The following is a 16400-nucleotide window of genomic DNA, read 5'->3' on the forward strand; positions in this document are numbered from 1 at the left end:
TATTCTCTTTAAAATTTCTCTTTCTCTTAAAATTTCTTCAGTTCTTTGGGTCTTCTTGGTTTGTGTGAACCATTTGCTTTTAGTTTTTTTTACTTTGACAGAAATCAAAAATTTGTTTAGTGTATCTACTGTTATTCATTTTAAATAAATGGGAGTAAACTGCAATTCATTTTCTTATCATATCTGATAGTTTTTCAATTTTAGTATAAAGTTTGGTATTTGGAATTAATTTTACCTGATAATTTTGAAATTTAGGACCTAACATTTTTCTCATAATTTTCCTTTCTTTTTTTTTCTAGATTTTTTAGTAGACCTTTGTTGCATAGTCTTAGGGTTTCTGCCATATAGAGTGCTTCTGGCTTTATGACAATTATATAGTGTCAAAATTTTGAGTTCCATGACAAAGACTGTTTGTTAAATGTGCTTTTTGTTAGCTGTTAGCTAATTCCATTTTATTGGCTCTAACTGTTAATGCTTTTTTATATAAAGAATTCTAACTGATCCATTCTCAGAGATATTTGAAATTATCCACTTTCTCCATTTTTTTTATTATTTATACTAAGGAAATTCGAGCAGTTTTTTATCATTAGTCAAAATTTTCGTTTTCTCAAATGTGATTTTTAGTTTCATTTGAAATGAATAAAGCCTGTTAAAATAGTTTAAATATCTTGTAAAAGACTATTTATAATAAATCTACATGGTATTCACAAAATATTTGTAGGATTTTGGTATGCTGAATATCATTGATTTGTATGAAAGATCACTGTTGTTTTTATGTTCAAAAATTAAATTTGTTTTAATTATTTTCCTATACATAATTATATAATGGGAAGAGTTTAAATGAACAATTTTACTATTTTAAGATTTAGAATAACAGTTCTAGGGAAAAAGTTTACAAAAATCACATAATCATATGATTAAATTCAGATTAAAATTCTTTATCTGATAAAATAATGGTAGAGTTAAATATTTTTGTTTCATAACAAACCACTTGCTGCTGTCCTCCTAGCAATTATGTCTTTTGACTTTTGCATATAAGGTAACTTTAAATTTTAATTGACTGAAATAAAATAAAAAGCTTTCGTAAATTTATATATTATTGCTAAAATTAAATTGTACATTTTTTATTTTGTAATAAATAAATAATAGCTGTTCAAACAAGAAACAAATTTGATGCATCTGTAGATCATAATAGTACAATAAAAAATACTTATTTTCACAACTAATATCGAACTAACTAATACTAATATCTGTAATTTTAACAGTGGACAGAGTAAAAATGAAATTAAAAAAAAAGATATAATAAGGATAGAATTTTAAAAAAAATAGAAAAATAAATTATGAAGAAGCAGCTTATGATTAAATATTCCAAAGATCAGTAAAACAAAACTCTGCAAATTATCACTAAAGACAAGTTTACAGAATAACTCATTTAAGCAGAAATTAAGTCCTGGGTGACTATATGAATGTTTTGTAATATTTTTTAGCATTTCAAGTCAATACAAAAATATTATGCAATTAAGATAAAAATAAATTGAACTAAAAGATAACAATATATAATAATAAAACTAACTTGGAGATCAGCTTCATTTAACGAATGAGTCGATGATGTACCTCCAGCTCTTGCAGTTCTAGTTCTACCACTACCCCGACGTTTTCCTGACTCACTTGTTCCAAGTAAATTAGCTGTACTTTCACTAAACGGGTCATCAACTTCTGATTCTAAACTGCTGAGGCTTATACTAAAAACAAAAATAATGCAAGTAGCACAATATTATTTATAATTTGATAAAGTTTAAAAATTGCAAAGAAAATTCGACCTACACCAGAACTTCTACAATGAAAATGAAATATGATTTATTAATATAGAAAGAGCTAATTGATCAATCATTCTCGATCAAATAATGCAATATATTAAACCAAACGGCATAATAAAATATTCATCTTGACTGAGGTCAGTTATAGAGGCACTCTCTTTTCCACAGGTCAAGACAATGGAACAAATTTCAGACACCCAATTTATTTGCACTTTTTCAATTAGAATAATGGCATGATCCTATACAGCATTCCAAAACCATACAAAATAAATATAAATTTGATTAATATAACCAGCAGCCCTCAATATCATTTGAAAGAAAAGATATTTATCATATTAGCTAGTGCTAAACTTCTGTGAACAATACAGCTACAGCTTACAAACTAATTAACTTCTCTAAATTTCGGTTAAAGTTTAATGTTCTCCCAAGCTTAACAAAAAAATATAATGTTCACAAATTGTTTGCAAAACTTACATAAAAATACCACAGATGCCCCCTACAGTCCAACAGGCCATACTAGCACAATGAACACATGTAACATGATACAGTTAATAGTAAAATTAAAGGCTGCTTCTAGATTAACCTACTTAAAAATATAGTTGTACTAGTATACTATTTTAAAAATTTTATATTCTTATGAATGCAACTTAAATCGTAACACATTCTACTTACTACTTCTACACACTGCTTTGCTCAAAACTTGCTTATCAGAAACTTGGTGACATGCAAGTAGACAATAAGAAAGATTCAAACAGAATTTGGTAATCAAGCTTAGGGTGTTACACAAATTTTAGAATGGTATCGCCATTTCCAAAATAGCTGAAAATTACAAGCTAATTATAGCTGAAATTCTTATTGAAAATTACAAATGCTCTGGTAGACCTTCCACCAGAAAAAATCCTGAAAAAATTGGGCAAGATCAACAGATGGTGATGAATGATTGTTGAATAATAATTCCTTGAAGATTAAGTAGGAACTTCATTTGACTTAGTGCATTTGATTTTAACAGAAGATCTGAATGTGGCTCATAGCAGCAAAATTTGCCTCAAATCTTCCCACTCATGAACAAAAGGAAAACAGATTGCAAGTTGTAAAAAGACAAGCTGTACTGTAATAACAGTGATTCTGAACTAATGAAAAAAATAAACAGAGATAAAACACAAGCCTATGACTATGACCATGATACAAGGGATAATCATTCCATTTGAAAACTCCAAGTTTTCTGCGGAAAAGGAAAGCCAGGCAATCACAAAACAATGTTAAAGTCATACTGACAATCTTTTTTTTTATTATCAAGGCATGGTTCATCACAAGTATGCTTCTAAAGGAATTCTCAATAAAGAGACATAACGGTTCTAAATCAACTAAGAGACTACTGTTTGAAGCTAGAAACCACTACGGTAAACTTACAAATGAAAATTCATCACAACAATCAGCCCATGCATTAAACTTATCCAGAAATTCTTGGCAAAACACGGGATCAAACAACTTTAGCAAGTTCCTTACTCACCAGACATGGCTCCCTCTGATTTTGGCTCTTTCTTAAGCTTAAAATTCTGTTTAATTCTGTTTTATTTGAAGACAGAGAAGAGATCAAAAGAGGATCCGGCAAGAGGACTTATGGTGCTCAATAAAAATGTCTGAAAAATGCTTCCAACAATGGAAGCATTGCTGGGATAAATGTGTTACACCAGAAGGGGAAAAGTCATTGAACTAAATGTACATTAAATATTTTTGTTTTTTGAACCAAGGTTGGATACTTTTTGAACACACCTGGTATATCCTTCTTCAATAACGAATCAAGTCTAATTTAATAAGCAGACAACTTTGAATAAAAAAATTTCAGTTATTATCGACAATGAACTACAACTAGTCTAATATAAAATAAACTAGATTTTCCTCTTTATTAATGAATACTAGAGACAGTAAATATGTAAAATATCATTTACAACAATGAATGAGCAAGCAAATAATATAGAAAAATACAGAGAAGAGCTTTTCAAAGTACTGCTTTTCATTTATTGTCTCACAGAAACATCTGAAATCTAGCACCATACGCATATAATTTGGATTTGGAAATATAAGGCAGTATCATTATATGAGTAAAAAGTTAATACAAAGTAATAACAAACCTCATTTAATTACTGTTTATGAATAACAGATTAATGGATCTAATTCAGAAATTCTTGATTTTTTTTTTCTGTACAAATACAATGGAAAAAAACAACTAAAATTAATTTCTGACCTATGGCTCACACAAAAACAAACATTTATTTAAGATAGCAGTATTAAAATGAACTACAGATTTTAAGGGTTTCATAGTATTTTGTCATGTTATGTGCAGTAATGAGTTATGTGCATAAGAAGAACCCTCCTATTCTTCTTTTTAACTAAAACCAAAGTTTACAATTTATAATTCTTTCTAGTATTACAAATTGTTATAAAGGAAGATTATCAAATGTATGAGTAAAATTATTAAGAAAGTTCTAAGAATTTTTAATAATTTATAATATCAATATTTTTATGCTAAAAGCTTCAATTTAGAACAAATACAAAAGGAAAAAATAATAAAACAAGAAACAAAATAATTTTATTAAAAATAACACATTTACTTAGAACTTTTTGTATAAAGTATAAAACTCAATATTTTGCTAACTCATAATTTTACACAGGATGAAAATATCTTCAGTCTTGATGTGAAGGCATCAACTGGAATACAAAAATTGAAAAAAGCTTTTTATTCTGTATACAACTGCAAAAAAAATACTGAAAATGTTTAAACATTTCTGCAATTTCTTAAAAAAGATCAACTGAAAGAAAAAGTGGTGCAAAAAAATAAGAAACAAAAAAAAAACACTGTGTAAGAAATACTGTAAACTGGTAATACCAAATTCATGACAAAGGTAGGTGCGATGTGCTGTAGTTGGTTGCTATTAAGAGAATACAACAACAAATCACAAAATTGAATTTTATAACAAAAAAGAATAAATAAATGTAGTACATGTAAAAAATATAATATTAACTTGATAACAATTATAAAAAAATAAACATTTCAATAAAAACATTATTATTTTCTGATATCAATTCAATGAACAATACAAACATGCAGAGAGGTATTCAATATGAGTAAGGAAAAAAGGGACTTACCATGACTGATTCCTTAAAGAAATGTATGAAAAAGAAGAAATAATTTTTTTTAAAGCATCCTGCTGTGATTTATTGAGTTATTTACCCCCCAAAGATTTCAAATGTAATATTACTTACTACTAGCTTTTGCTAAAAACAGGCACTACCGATGTACGATTACCAACCCTAAAACAATCACATTTTATTCATTCATCTGCAACAGAGTTCTTATGACTGTTACTTGTATAGTTAGTTAATTATAAATAGTGTCATACATCTATATGAATCAAGCAGACACAAATGATTAGTTTGTGATGAGTTTTTTTAGAATTCATTAAAAGCAAATTATTTTCGGATGCTGAAGGCTGAAATTACTATAAAATTTTGTTAAGAAAAAATTACTTATTCATTATTTTTTACTTTATTTCAAAATTAAAAAATAATTATTGATATACTATTAAACTTTTTTATTTAATTGATTGAATTAATTAATTATTTTTAATTCAAAACATACTTCATTCCTTACTCAACTAAGCAAGTCTGGCATCAATCTTTTCTTTCTTGGGAATTACTACAGCATTTTTGGGGTACCATGCTACGGTTTAGCTCCTTGCAAACACACATATTTCAAAATAGCAAGGAATATACAAATAATGGTTAGTTATCTAATGAAAAACATTTGATATTAAATACTTATATTTCCAAAATACAAATTAAAAATAGAAATCATACATATAATAGGTTGTGATGATTTAGTACGACAAACATGATGTCAAAAAAATTAATTTCATTTATAAAACAACAAAAAGAATTCTTTTATTCACTCAGTGACACCAAATTATAGTCACTTCTTTTTGTATGACCAAATGAGATGAATTCTTGTATAGTAAGAAAATAATAAGGCTTTTTAGATCAAAACCAGAACCTTCTCAATTAAATGTAAAAGGCAGAGATGTTATTTCTTCACCAAGGAGACATATCATTCAGCATTAAGCCTATCTCAGAATCTATTACTACAGCTGCCAGAGTGTAGACCAAGTATTAAGGTTTCAAATGTCATTTAAATATAAATAAAGCACAAAAAACAAGTGTTTTCTTTTTAATTTTCACAACGTACACAGCAATATTAAAACAAGTAAGCATGAAATTATGATAAATACTTACTGGTACACTCCATTAAAATAAAACAAATTTTAAGAGAATATATCTTACTAATAAATTTGAGAAATTATCCTTCTTAAATAAATAATAAAGTAAACAGTAATGTAATTCAACATATGATTTTATTTTTTTCCCTAAAATTTAATAATCAGTTTGTTTTGATAACTGACAAAAGACTTACTTTTGAATGGAGTAAATTGGAAAATATATCAACAGCATACTTACCAAAAAGATTTAAGCTTTTATCAAGTAATAATAATATCTTTATTTTTAACAACTATTTATATAATTTTACAATGCTGGCAATACCTAATAAATGTATACTATGATTGGTGAAAGAACTAGCTAAGAAGTTTACTTATAGTAGTGAAAAGTACTGGAACAAGATGTGTTAGTGTGGTAGTGTACAAAACTGTAGGATGACTCAACACTAATGTTTGGACTAATTATTATCAATAGCTTATTTACCATAACAAACATGTAATAATAGATTATATTATTTCATTTAGCATTTATCAGCATCAGATAATTACATATACACCATTTAAGGCAGACTGTCTGTATTACAGCAGTTGCTTTACAACATGTTAACTGTAGCACTAAAAGCATATAGAAAGTTTATTTAGAAATTTATACTTATGAAACAAAATGTTCTAAAGCTAATACCTTCTTTGTCTATCAGCTCTACAAGAATCCTTGCCATTAGTTAAGTCTTCAAGAGCAGCCCAACTGCGCCTTCTCATCACTTCTCCCTCATCTCTATTCACACCTCCACACATCTGCCAATCACCTGAACCTCCTAGAAGTTCAACACTTTCATTACAAAACAATAAACAGATTGTAGAAAATTTTCACACATAGTGTGAAATTTTGCCTTCATTCTAACCCCGGCTCAACTTATCCATTTCTTAAACCAGAAGTGTAATTCTTAAAAAAAAAACTTCTAACAAACAATAAACCAAATATTCTTCTTTATTTCAGATATGTTTCAAGGATATAAAATTAAAAAAACTAAAAAAAAATTTCAACAGTAAATTTTTAACATAAATCTAATAAATTAGTCAAACTCCACACACACTGATCTGATTAATCTCAAGAGTTAGGAAATTACACATGGCAAATGTCTTACACTTTTTCTCCAAGTACTGACATTTTATGAAACCTATCACTTTACCCACCTATCGACCACCACTCTACTCTTAGTAAAAAAAAAGGAATTAAAACACTATGACTGTGGTGCTTCTTACCATCTTTTTCCTGTACATCTGGTGCTGTGCCTATAATCCAGCCAGGAAACATCTGAATTCGATACAGTGGACCAAAGTACCATTAAAAAAGTACTTAAAAAAAGTACCATTAAAAAAAGTACCTTCTTTTAATATCTTGCCTTTCTTAATAATTTTTCAGACACCCAGTCTGAGCTACATGCACACTGAAATGGTCAAGTATGTCAAAACACTGGTAACACAATGCGCCAAATTCATCTTTACTAGTTGAAAATAGGGTATGTTTCGACATTAATTTCTTTAACTTCTGTTTTTCCAGATGACAACATCAGAGATTTTAGTTGCTGCCTGTTTTAAAATCTGGACACATCAGATCCAGAAATTCAAATTACAATAATCTTCTAATTCTATTTTTTGTAGCCAATCACAAGTAACTTATATAACAAACTCATTTGTCTGTTAGTAGTTAGTTGTTTGAAATACTTCTTATAGGGTACACGCTAGTCTGTGTTAATTAGTACCCACTAAGCATAACAGAAAACTGGCTTCGATTTAGATCTTTGAAAAGAAAGGAATGTGACAATATGGTTCATTTAGGCAGTGTTGTTCAGAAGCTGTGTGTGAAGATATTAATATCAGTGATTTCAGTGCCATTAAAGAAATATATGGTGGTAGCTGTTCAAGGAAAAAATACTTTCAACTATGACAAGTACTGTAAGTATGACAAGAGTTGTTTAAAACTTGGATTTATTTGATGTGGCAAAGAGAGAGTAAACCAAAATCTCAGTGTGTTGTTTGTTACAAAGTGAATGAAATGCAAAAAATTGAAACTGCACTTAAGAGATGAAACACGCAAGTATAAGAAGTAAACCTGCCAACTTTTTTTTAATGATGTGCTTAAAAAATGAATAAACAAATGAAACTTGTTTCTAATGTAAGTTTAGCAACTAAAAAGGCTTTAGAAATTTCCTATAAAACAAGTCTTCATATCGTGAAGAGCGGCTCACGTCATTCTATAGGTGAAACCTTAATACTTCCAGTTGGAAAAGATATAGTTAAAATAATGTTTAGTGAAAAATTATCTAAAGACATTGATTAATTAACACTTTCAAACAACACAGTTACACAGCGAATAAATTACACATGGCTAATAACACAGATCTGAACTTATCAGTACAATAAAAGGTAGTCTATTTTATTCACTTCAGATAGATGAGACAACACATGTTGCAAATGATGGGCAATTGATTTGTTGTGTCAGGTACAACTTTAACATTGCCAATCATGAAGATATGTTATTTTCAAAAACTTTGCTAACTCATACAACTGGAGAAGAAATTTTTAAAGTTCTTAACGAGTACATACAAGAGCATGAAACTGACTAGAAAAAAAATGTGTAGATTTTTATTCAGATGGAGCTCATTCGCTCTGGTAGGCATAGTGGCGCTGTTGTTACATGTGTTGTGGCACCTGATGTTACCTGGACCCATTTTTCATTCACAGGAAAGCATTGGTTGGCAAAGGTGTCATCTAAATTCAAAATCATGTTACCAGACAGCATTACGATAATCAACTTTATTAAGGCAAGGCCTCTTCTGAATAGCAGAATATTTTCATTACTTTGTGATGACATGGGTTGTGAGCATAAAATTGCTTCTTTTTCATTTTGAAGTTTGCTGAATTTCACATGGCAAGGTACTAACAATGATCTTTGAATTAAAACAGGAAGTCCCTTTTATTTCTAAACAAACTTACCGAAGATTTTATATTATTTTATTGGCATATTTTAAAGATGTATTCTCAAAATTAAATGAATTAAATCTCTCTTTACAAGACAATTTGTTAACTGTACTAAATGCCCGAGAGAAAATGAAGGCATTAGAAATGAAACTTGGTTTGTGGGTCAGTTGTATAAAACAAAAGAATTTTTCACCATTTCCAACCCTAAAATCATTTTTAACTGAAAATGATCTTGTTATTAAAAAAGAATTATGCAATGAGATATGTTCACATCTCAAAACTCTGATATCATAAGTTGAAACTTATTTTTCAATTTAAATATGATAAATTTTCATGGGTTCGTGATCTTTTCCACTGTGATAGTGGAAAATAACACTTTCATTGAATGAAAGAAAACAGTTAAATAAAATACCATGACTCAAGGTAAGATTAATAGGGAAAAGAAAAAAAGAATCATACAACAAAATAATGTTAGAAAACATAAGCATGGAATAACACATAAGTTACTAATGATAAAATATATGGAAAAAGTCTATCTAGAAAAATGAATAAACTTTCAAAAAAAATTTGATAAACTGTTTACATTTAGGTATTGAAAAAAGTATTAAATCATTTCTTAATTTAGAAATGCTCGCAAAATTATGACTCAAAACGTATATCACATAAACCTTTTTAATAAGAGATCTTGGCAACATATTAAAAGGTGTAAATAATCAGTTAACAATATTTTAGTCATGATTGATATACTGTGCCTTTTATTGAATTAAATATGGTACATTTCTGGTTATTATAAAAATATTATCAGAAAATATTTTTTGATGGTTTCAGTCTTACTTAGCAGATAAGACTGCAACAAATTAAAAAGCCAATGGTAAGATATCATCTATGAAAGGATTAGAAGATCGCCATAGGACTCAATACTTTCAGCACTTCTAGTGCCTTTAAAAATAAACAGGGTGGGCACATGCTTTAATTATGTTCATCATATGCTGCTTTTTGAGATGAAGATCTTTAACTACATCTAACTCGCAGTATTTTATTTTCTATTTAGATACAGAGCAATAAGGTAAACATTTATTGAAATAGGTTTTAATTTATTAACTTATGTAAATAATTTTTATAATTATATTTTATTAAATTCTATGATTATACTTTTGGCATTAAAATACAACCATTTATGTTTTAATTTTAATTCAGTTTAACTTTTTATAATTTGAAAATAGCGAGTACTGTTTTATATATTAGTATAAAGTAGATCTCTCTTTTATTTAAATATGTTTCATTTTATTTTTTATTTAATATGCTTTGTTTAAAAGTGTTGTAATTTATTTATATACAGAGAGCATGACAAATTTTGATTGTGACACTATATATCACATTAAAAAAAATATTTGCTATCACGATAAAAAAAAAAAAAAAAAAGAGTACATGGGAGTCACTTGTAGTAAAAGTAATTAAAAAGAATCACAGTGAGGAAAAAGTACCAAAGTGTGATTTCCAAATTCTTTTCAAATTGACTACAGCCAAGTACTTTAAAAAGAATTTTCAGTAATCCATACAAGGAAAAAAACTTTATCACTTCCTTAAACTACAATACTGGTCATTCCTTAACCATCTAAATTGAATAATACAATAAATGTAAAAAAACATATCAAGCAGTATTAAAAAATGACTTACGATGATGCTTCCTAGTGACATTATTTGGTGGTGGTAATGTGTGAGTGGGTGATGAATTAACACTCGATAATGGATCTTGGTCATTATCAGCATCATTCAAACTCGGACAGGAAGCACTGAGACGTGCATACTGCTGTGTCAATCGAGCTAACTACAAAATTCAGAAAAAAAGAAAAAATTCAGAGTATATTTATATAAATGAAAATTAAGTACAAAGCCTTTTACAATACTAGAAAAAAAGGTAACATAAAAAAATTTCTAATTAAATAGGTATTTCATATAACTAATCCTAATTAAGTTGTAAAGAATCAAATCACAATTTATTATTTGGTCATTACAAATCTACACATCTAAATGCATGTCCAGCTTGGTAACAGTAATATCCAAGGGTGAATAAAATACAAAGAGTAATTTTTTTTATGAACTTATTTATTAATAATGTACACAATTCATACCTTCATCATGTTTCTATATAGTCTTCTGCATGATCTACACACTTTTGCCAAAGATTTGGAAGCTTGAATATTCATATTCATAAAAAGTTTGAGGACATCGTCAACCAATTACGCACACACTCCTCAACGTCTTCAATCATTGTTTTCGAATCATTCTTCTCCAAGGGATTCTTTTAAGGATTCAAACAAAAAGTAATTACAGAGGGACAAATCTGGACTATAAGAAGAGTGGTTGAGGGTTTCCCAGTGCATTTTTTGCAATTTATCCCTTATCAAAATCACAGTGTGCAGCCTGGCATTGTCACGGAGAAGGATGACATCTCTGATGGGCATACCCTGTCTTTTGTTTCAGCAGGTAGTTTTTGTTGATTGTATCAGCTGGCAATAGTAAGCCACATTTACCATTTATTGATTGTAGAGAAAATCAATGAGTAAAACTCCCCTGGAGTCAAAAAAAATTGTTGCAATAACTTTTCTGGCTGACAGATGGGTTTTGGCCTTCACTGGGCAGCTTTCATCCTTCCTTTGCCACTTCTCACTCACCATTTTTACCAGATTGTAATGATGGACCCATGTCTCATCACATGTGATAATGTGCTTTAAAAATTGTCCCCTTCCTGCCTAATTCGCACTCACCATTTTTTACTCCAGATTGTAATGACGGACCCATGTCTCATCACATGTGATGATGCGCCTCAAAAATTGTCCCGTTCTTGCCGAATTCGATTCAGAAGTCTCTCACAGATCTCCAACCTGACCTGTTTTTGATATTTGTCAACAACCTCAGAACCCATCGAGCTCTAATTTTTCAAAAGCCAAGATGATCAGTGATAATGGATTGAGCACTCCCTTAACTGATACACACTTCCAATGCAATTTCTTTACCAGTGAACCGGCGATCACCTTCGATAAGCTCTCAAATGACATGGATGTTATCAGCTGTGAGACTTGACCTTTGGCGACAATCATGACTTTCATTTTTCTACAATTTCTCACATGCACTTAAATTGTGTGACCCGTGTATACACTCGGTTCTAGTAAAGTGTAGTGTTTCAAACTGTACCTTTAAACGAGTTATTATTTCCCCAGGTTTAATGCCTTCATTAGTAAAAACTTTTATGATTATATGTTGTACAACAGACGACAGAACCTCTTGATCACTCACGGCTACACTGATGACAGAACTCAAAGGAGCAACCCAAGTTGGTTCACCCTCTATAACACACACCAAACATTAACATCCCCAATCCATCATCTAGCTCAGAACCGCTTGCTGCGGCAAATAGCAAAATTACTGCTTAAATTTTAGTCTCTCTCATATTTAATGTTTTTATTTAAACTATTCAAACCTCTACTTACTTCTAATATTTAATATTTGCATTACAGATGTGATGTCACTTACTTTTGTCATAGATGTATAGTTAATAAAGCTTTGTTCATTCTTGTTATTCAATATAACTGATAGACTTCATGAAAACATACATGAAGCACAATACTTTTTTAAAGAATTCTACAATTCATATTTATTGAAAATAAATAATAAAATAAATATTATTTTTAATTTTTTTGAAAGCAAAACACATTATGTACGTAACAACATATGTTTTTCACACAGTCAATTGAAGAAAGTATTCTATATTTCTGAATAATATTTCTTAATGCTAAATTTTGGCTATTTTGAACTCCCTACTTCTTACTAATGGATTGTCATATCAAATTAACCATTATCTAATGACGTGGAACACCGAGCTGAACCATCATTGAATAAAAAATCCATTAATTTAGTAAGTAAATTTAGGAAATGAAGAAAATTAATTTATAAAAATATAAAAAAATACAATAAATAAAGAAATTATATCCCTTTAGACTCATTTGAGCATACTCACAGAAATTAGTAGCCTGTTCCAGCATTTCATTTAACTGTATTGCCGAGGTTTATTCTCACAATTAATAGCACTAAAAAAACTATTTCTATTTGAATTATGTTTAATAAATTAAATAATAATATAAACTGAAAAATTAGTAAATACAAATCAAAAGTACAAAATTTTTAAGTTTCAATAGCCCAACAAGAGAATAAATATAGAAAAAGACCACTGTAAAAAAAAAAAACAAAAAAAAAACTTGTGCAGTTCTGTGCAAGACGGACATTTTGTTTCTGACAAACTCATTATTTTACAGTCAGAAATGCACTGATTTTCAGAGTACAATGCACTACATATACGTCTGATTAATGAGTAAAACCTACACAAAATCATCAATTTTAAACTGACTCACTGCAGAAATGCATATGAAAAATGCACAACGTCAAAATAACCTCAATTTGAGGTTAAAATGAAGAACGACACAACCAATTTTCATTAAATTTTCACATGCGCTATTTCAATACACTATTACAGCATATCTAAATTTCAATGAAATTGATCAAGTAATTTTGGAGATTTTCGAGCCACAAAATTTTCAAATTTTTTTGGAAAAATTGAGAGTAACTGAAGAACAACTACACCAATCTTTATCAAATTCTTACATGCACAATGTCAAATGCATTATTATAACATATTTCAATTTCCCTCCTCTATGAATCATGAGACCTTGCCGTTGGTGAGGGGGGTTGAGTGCTCAGGGATACAGTGTAGCTGGACCGAAGGTGCAACCATATCGGAGAGGTATCTGTTGAGAGCCAGACTAAGGAATGATTCCTGAAAGAGGGCAGCAGCTCTTTCAGTAGTTGTTAGGGGCATGAGTCAGAATGACTTAAACGGCCATATCAACATCACTCATTCCTCTGAGTACTGCGCAGCTGAAAGCAATGGAAAACTACAGCTGTTTTTTTTCCAAGAAAATGTGGCTTTCTGCATTTTCATATAGCAATGATGGAGGCGCCTCCCTTGGTAAAATAATCCGGAGGTAAACTAGTCCCCCGTTTGGATCTCCAGATGGGGACTACTAAAGAAGGGGTCACCAGAAAATTAAAAAATAACATTCTACGAGTCTGAGCGTGGAATGTTAGAAGTTTAAAAAAAGTTGGTAGGCTAGAAAATTTAAAAAGGGAAATGGATAGGATAAATGTGGATGTAGTAGGAATTAGTGAGGTTCGGTGGGAAGAGGAAGGTGACTTTTGGTCAGGTGATTTTAGAATAATTAACTCAGCTTCAAATAATGGGCAGGCAGGAGTAGGTTTCATAACGAACAAGAAGATAGGAAAGAGAGTAGAGTATTTCAAAACGCATAGCGATAGAATCATTGTAATAAGGATAAAATCAAAACCTAAACCAACGATTGTTAACGTCTATATGCCTACAAGCGCCCATGATGATGATGAGGTAGAATGTGTATACGAAGAGATTGATGAAGCAATTAAACACGTAAAAGGAGATGAAAATTTAATAATAGTTGGAGATTGGAATGCAAGCATTGGAAAAGGCAAGGAAGGAAATATAGTGGTCGAATACGGGCTGGGCAAAAGGAATGAAAGAGGGGACCGACTTATAGAGTTTTGCACGAAGTATAATTTAGTAATTGCCAACACCCAATTTAAAAATCATAATAGAAGAATATACAATTGGAAAAAGCCAGGCGATACTGCAAGGTACCAGATAGATTATATCATGGTTAAGCAAAGATTTAGAAATCAACTCGTTGACTGCAAAACCTACCCTGGAGCAGACATTGATAGCGACCATAATTTGGTGATAATGAAATGTAGATTGGGGTTTAAAAACCTGAAGAAAAGGTGTCAGATGAATCGGTGGAATTTAGAGAAGCTTGAGGAAGAGGAGGTAAAGAAGATTTTTGAGGAGGACATCGCAAGAGGTCTGAGTAAATAAGATATGGTCGAAAATGTAGAAGAAGAATGGGAGAATGTTAAAAAGGAAATTCTTAAATCAGCAGAAGCGAACTTAGGCGGAATAAATGGAACTGGTAGAAAACCTTAGGTTTCAGACGATATATTGCAGCTGATGGATGAACGTAGAAAATATAAGAATGCTAGTGATGAAGAAACTAAAAGGAACTATCGACAATTAAGAAATGCTATAAACAGGAAGTGCAAACTAGCGAAAGAAGAGTGGATTAAAGAAAAGTGTTCAGAAGTGGAAAGAGAAATGAACATTGGTAAAATAGACGGATCATACAGGAAAGTTAAGGAAAATTTTGGGGTACATAAATTAAAATCTAATAATGTGTTAAACAAAGATGGTACACCAATATATAATACGAAAGGTAAAGTCGATAGATGGGTGGAATATATTGAAGAGTTATACGGAGGAAATGAATTAGAAAATGGTGTTATAGAGGAAGAAGAGGAAGTTGAGGAGGATGAAATGGGAGAAACAATACTGAGATCTGAATTTAAGAGAGCATTAAAAGATTTAAATGGCAGAAAGGCTCCTGGAATAGACGGAATACCTGTAGAATTACTGCGCAGTGCAGGTGAGGAAGCGATTGATAGATTATACAAACTGGCGTGTAATATTTATGAAAAAGGGGAATTACCGTCGACTTCAAAAAAAGTGTTATAGTCATGATGGCAAAGAAAGCAGGGGCAGATAAATGTGAAGAATACAGAACAATTAGTTTAACAAGTCATGCATCAAAAATCTTAACTAGAATTCTATACAGAAGAATTGAGAGGAGAGTGGAAGAAGTGTTAGGAGAAGACCAATTTGGTTTCAGGAAAAGTATAGGGACAAGGGAAGCAATTTTAGGCCTCAGATTAATAGTAGAAGGAAGATTAAAGAAAAACAAACCAACATACTTGGCGTTTATAGACCTAGAAAAGGCATTCGATAACATAGACTGGAATAAAATGTTCAGCATTTTAAAAAGATTAGGGTTCAAATACAGAGATAGAAGAACAATTGCTAACATGTACAGGAACCAAAAGCAACAGTAATAATTAAAGAACATAAGAAAGAAGCCATAATAAGTAAGGGAGTCCGACAAGGATGTTCCATATCTCCGTTACTTTTTAATTCTTACATGGAACTAGCAGTTAATGATGTTAAAGAACTATTTAGATTCGGAGTAACAGTACAAGGTGAAAAGATAAAGATGCTATAATTTGCTGATGATATAGTAATTCTAGCCGAGAGTAAAAAGGATTTAGAAGAAACAATGAACGGCATAGATGAAGTCCTACGCAAGAACTATCGCATGAAAATAAACAAGAACAAAACGAAAGTAATGAAATGTAGTAG

At 30.2% G+C, this 16400-nt stretch overlaps 1 protein-coding gene across 1 annotated transcript in view; it reads right to left on the minus strand.

The window, feature by feature from the left end:
* cyst (rho guanine nucleotide exchange factor 18 cysts) overlaps window positions 1-16400 on the minus strand; it is a 414221-nt gene that overhangs the window by 141680 nt on the left and 256141 nt on the right. Inside the window, exons 5-7 of the mRNA XM_075360791.1 lie at window positions 10748-10898; window positions 6771-6903; window positions 1574-1742 (exon numbers count right to left, since the gene is read on the minus strand). Of these exons, the coding sequence (XP_075216906.1) occupies window positions 1574-1742; window positions 6771-6903; window positions 10748-10898 (453 nt within the window). The remainder of the gene's footprint in view (window positions 1-1573; window positions 1743-6770; window positions 6904-10747; window positions 10899-16400) is intronic.

Source organism: Lycorma delicatula, chromosome 3 (assembly GCF_047948215.1).
Source record: "Lycorma delicatula isolate Av1 chromosome 3, ASM4794821v1, whole genome shotgun sequence".
Taxonomy (NCBI): domain Eukaryota; kingdom Metazoa; phylum Arthropoda; class Insecta; order Hemiptera; family Fulgoridae; genus Lycorma; species Lycorma delicatula.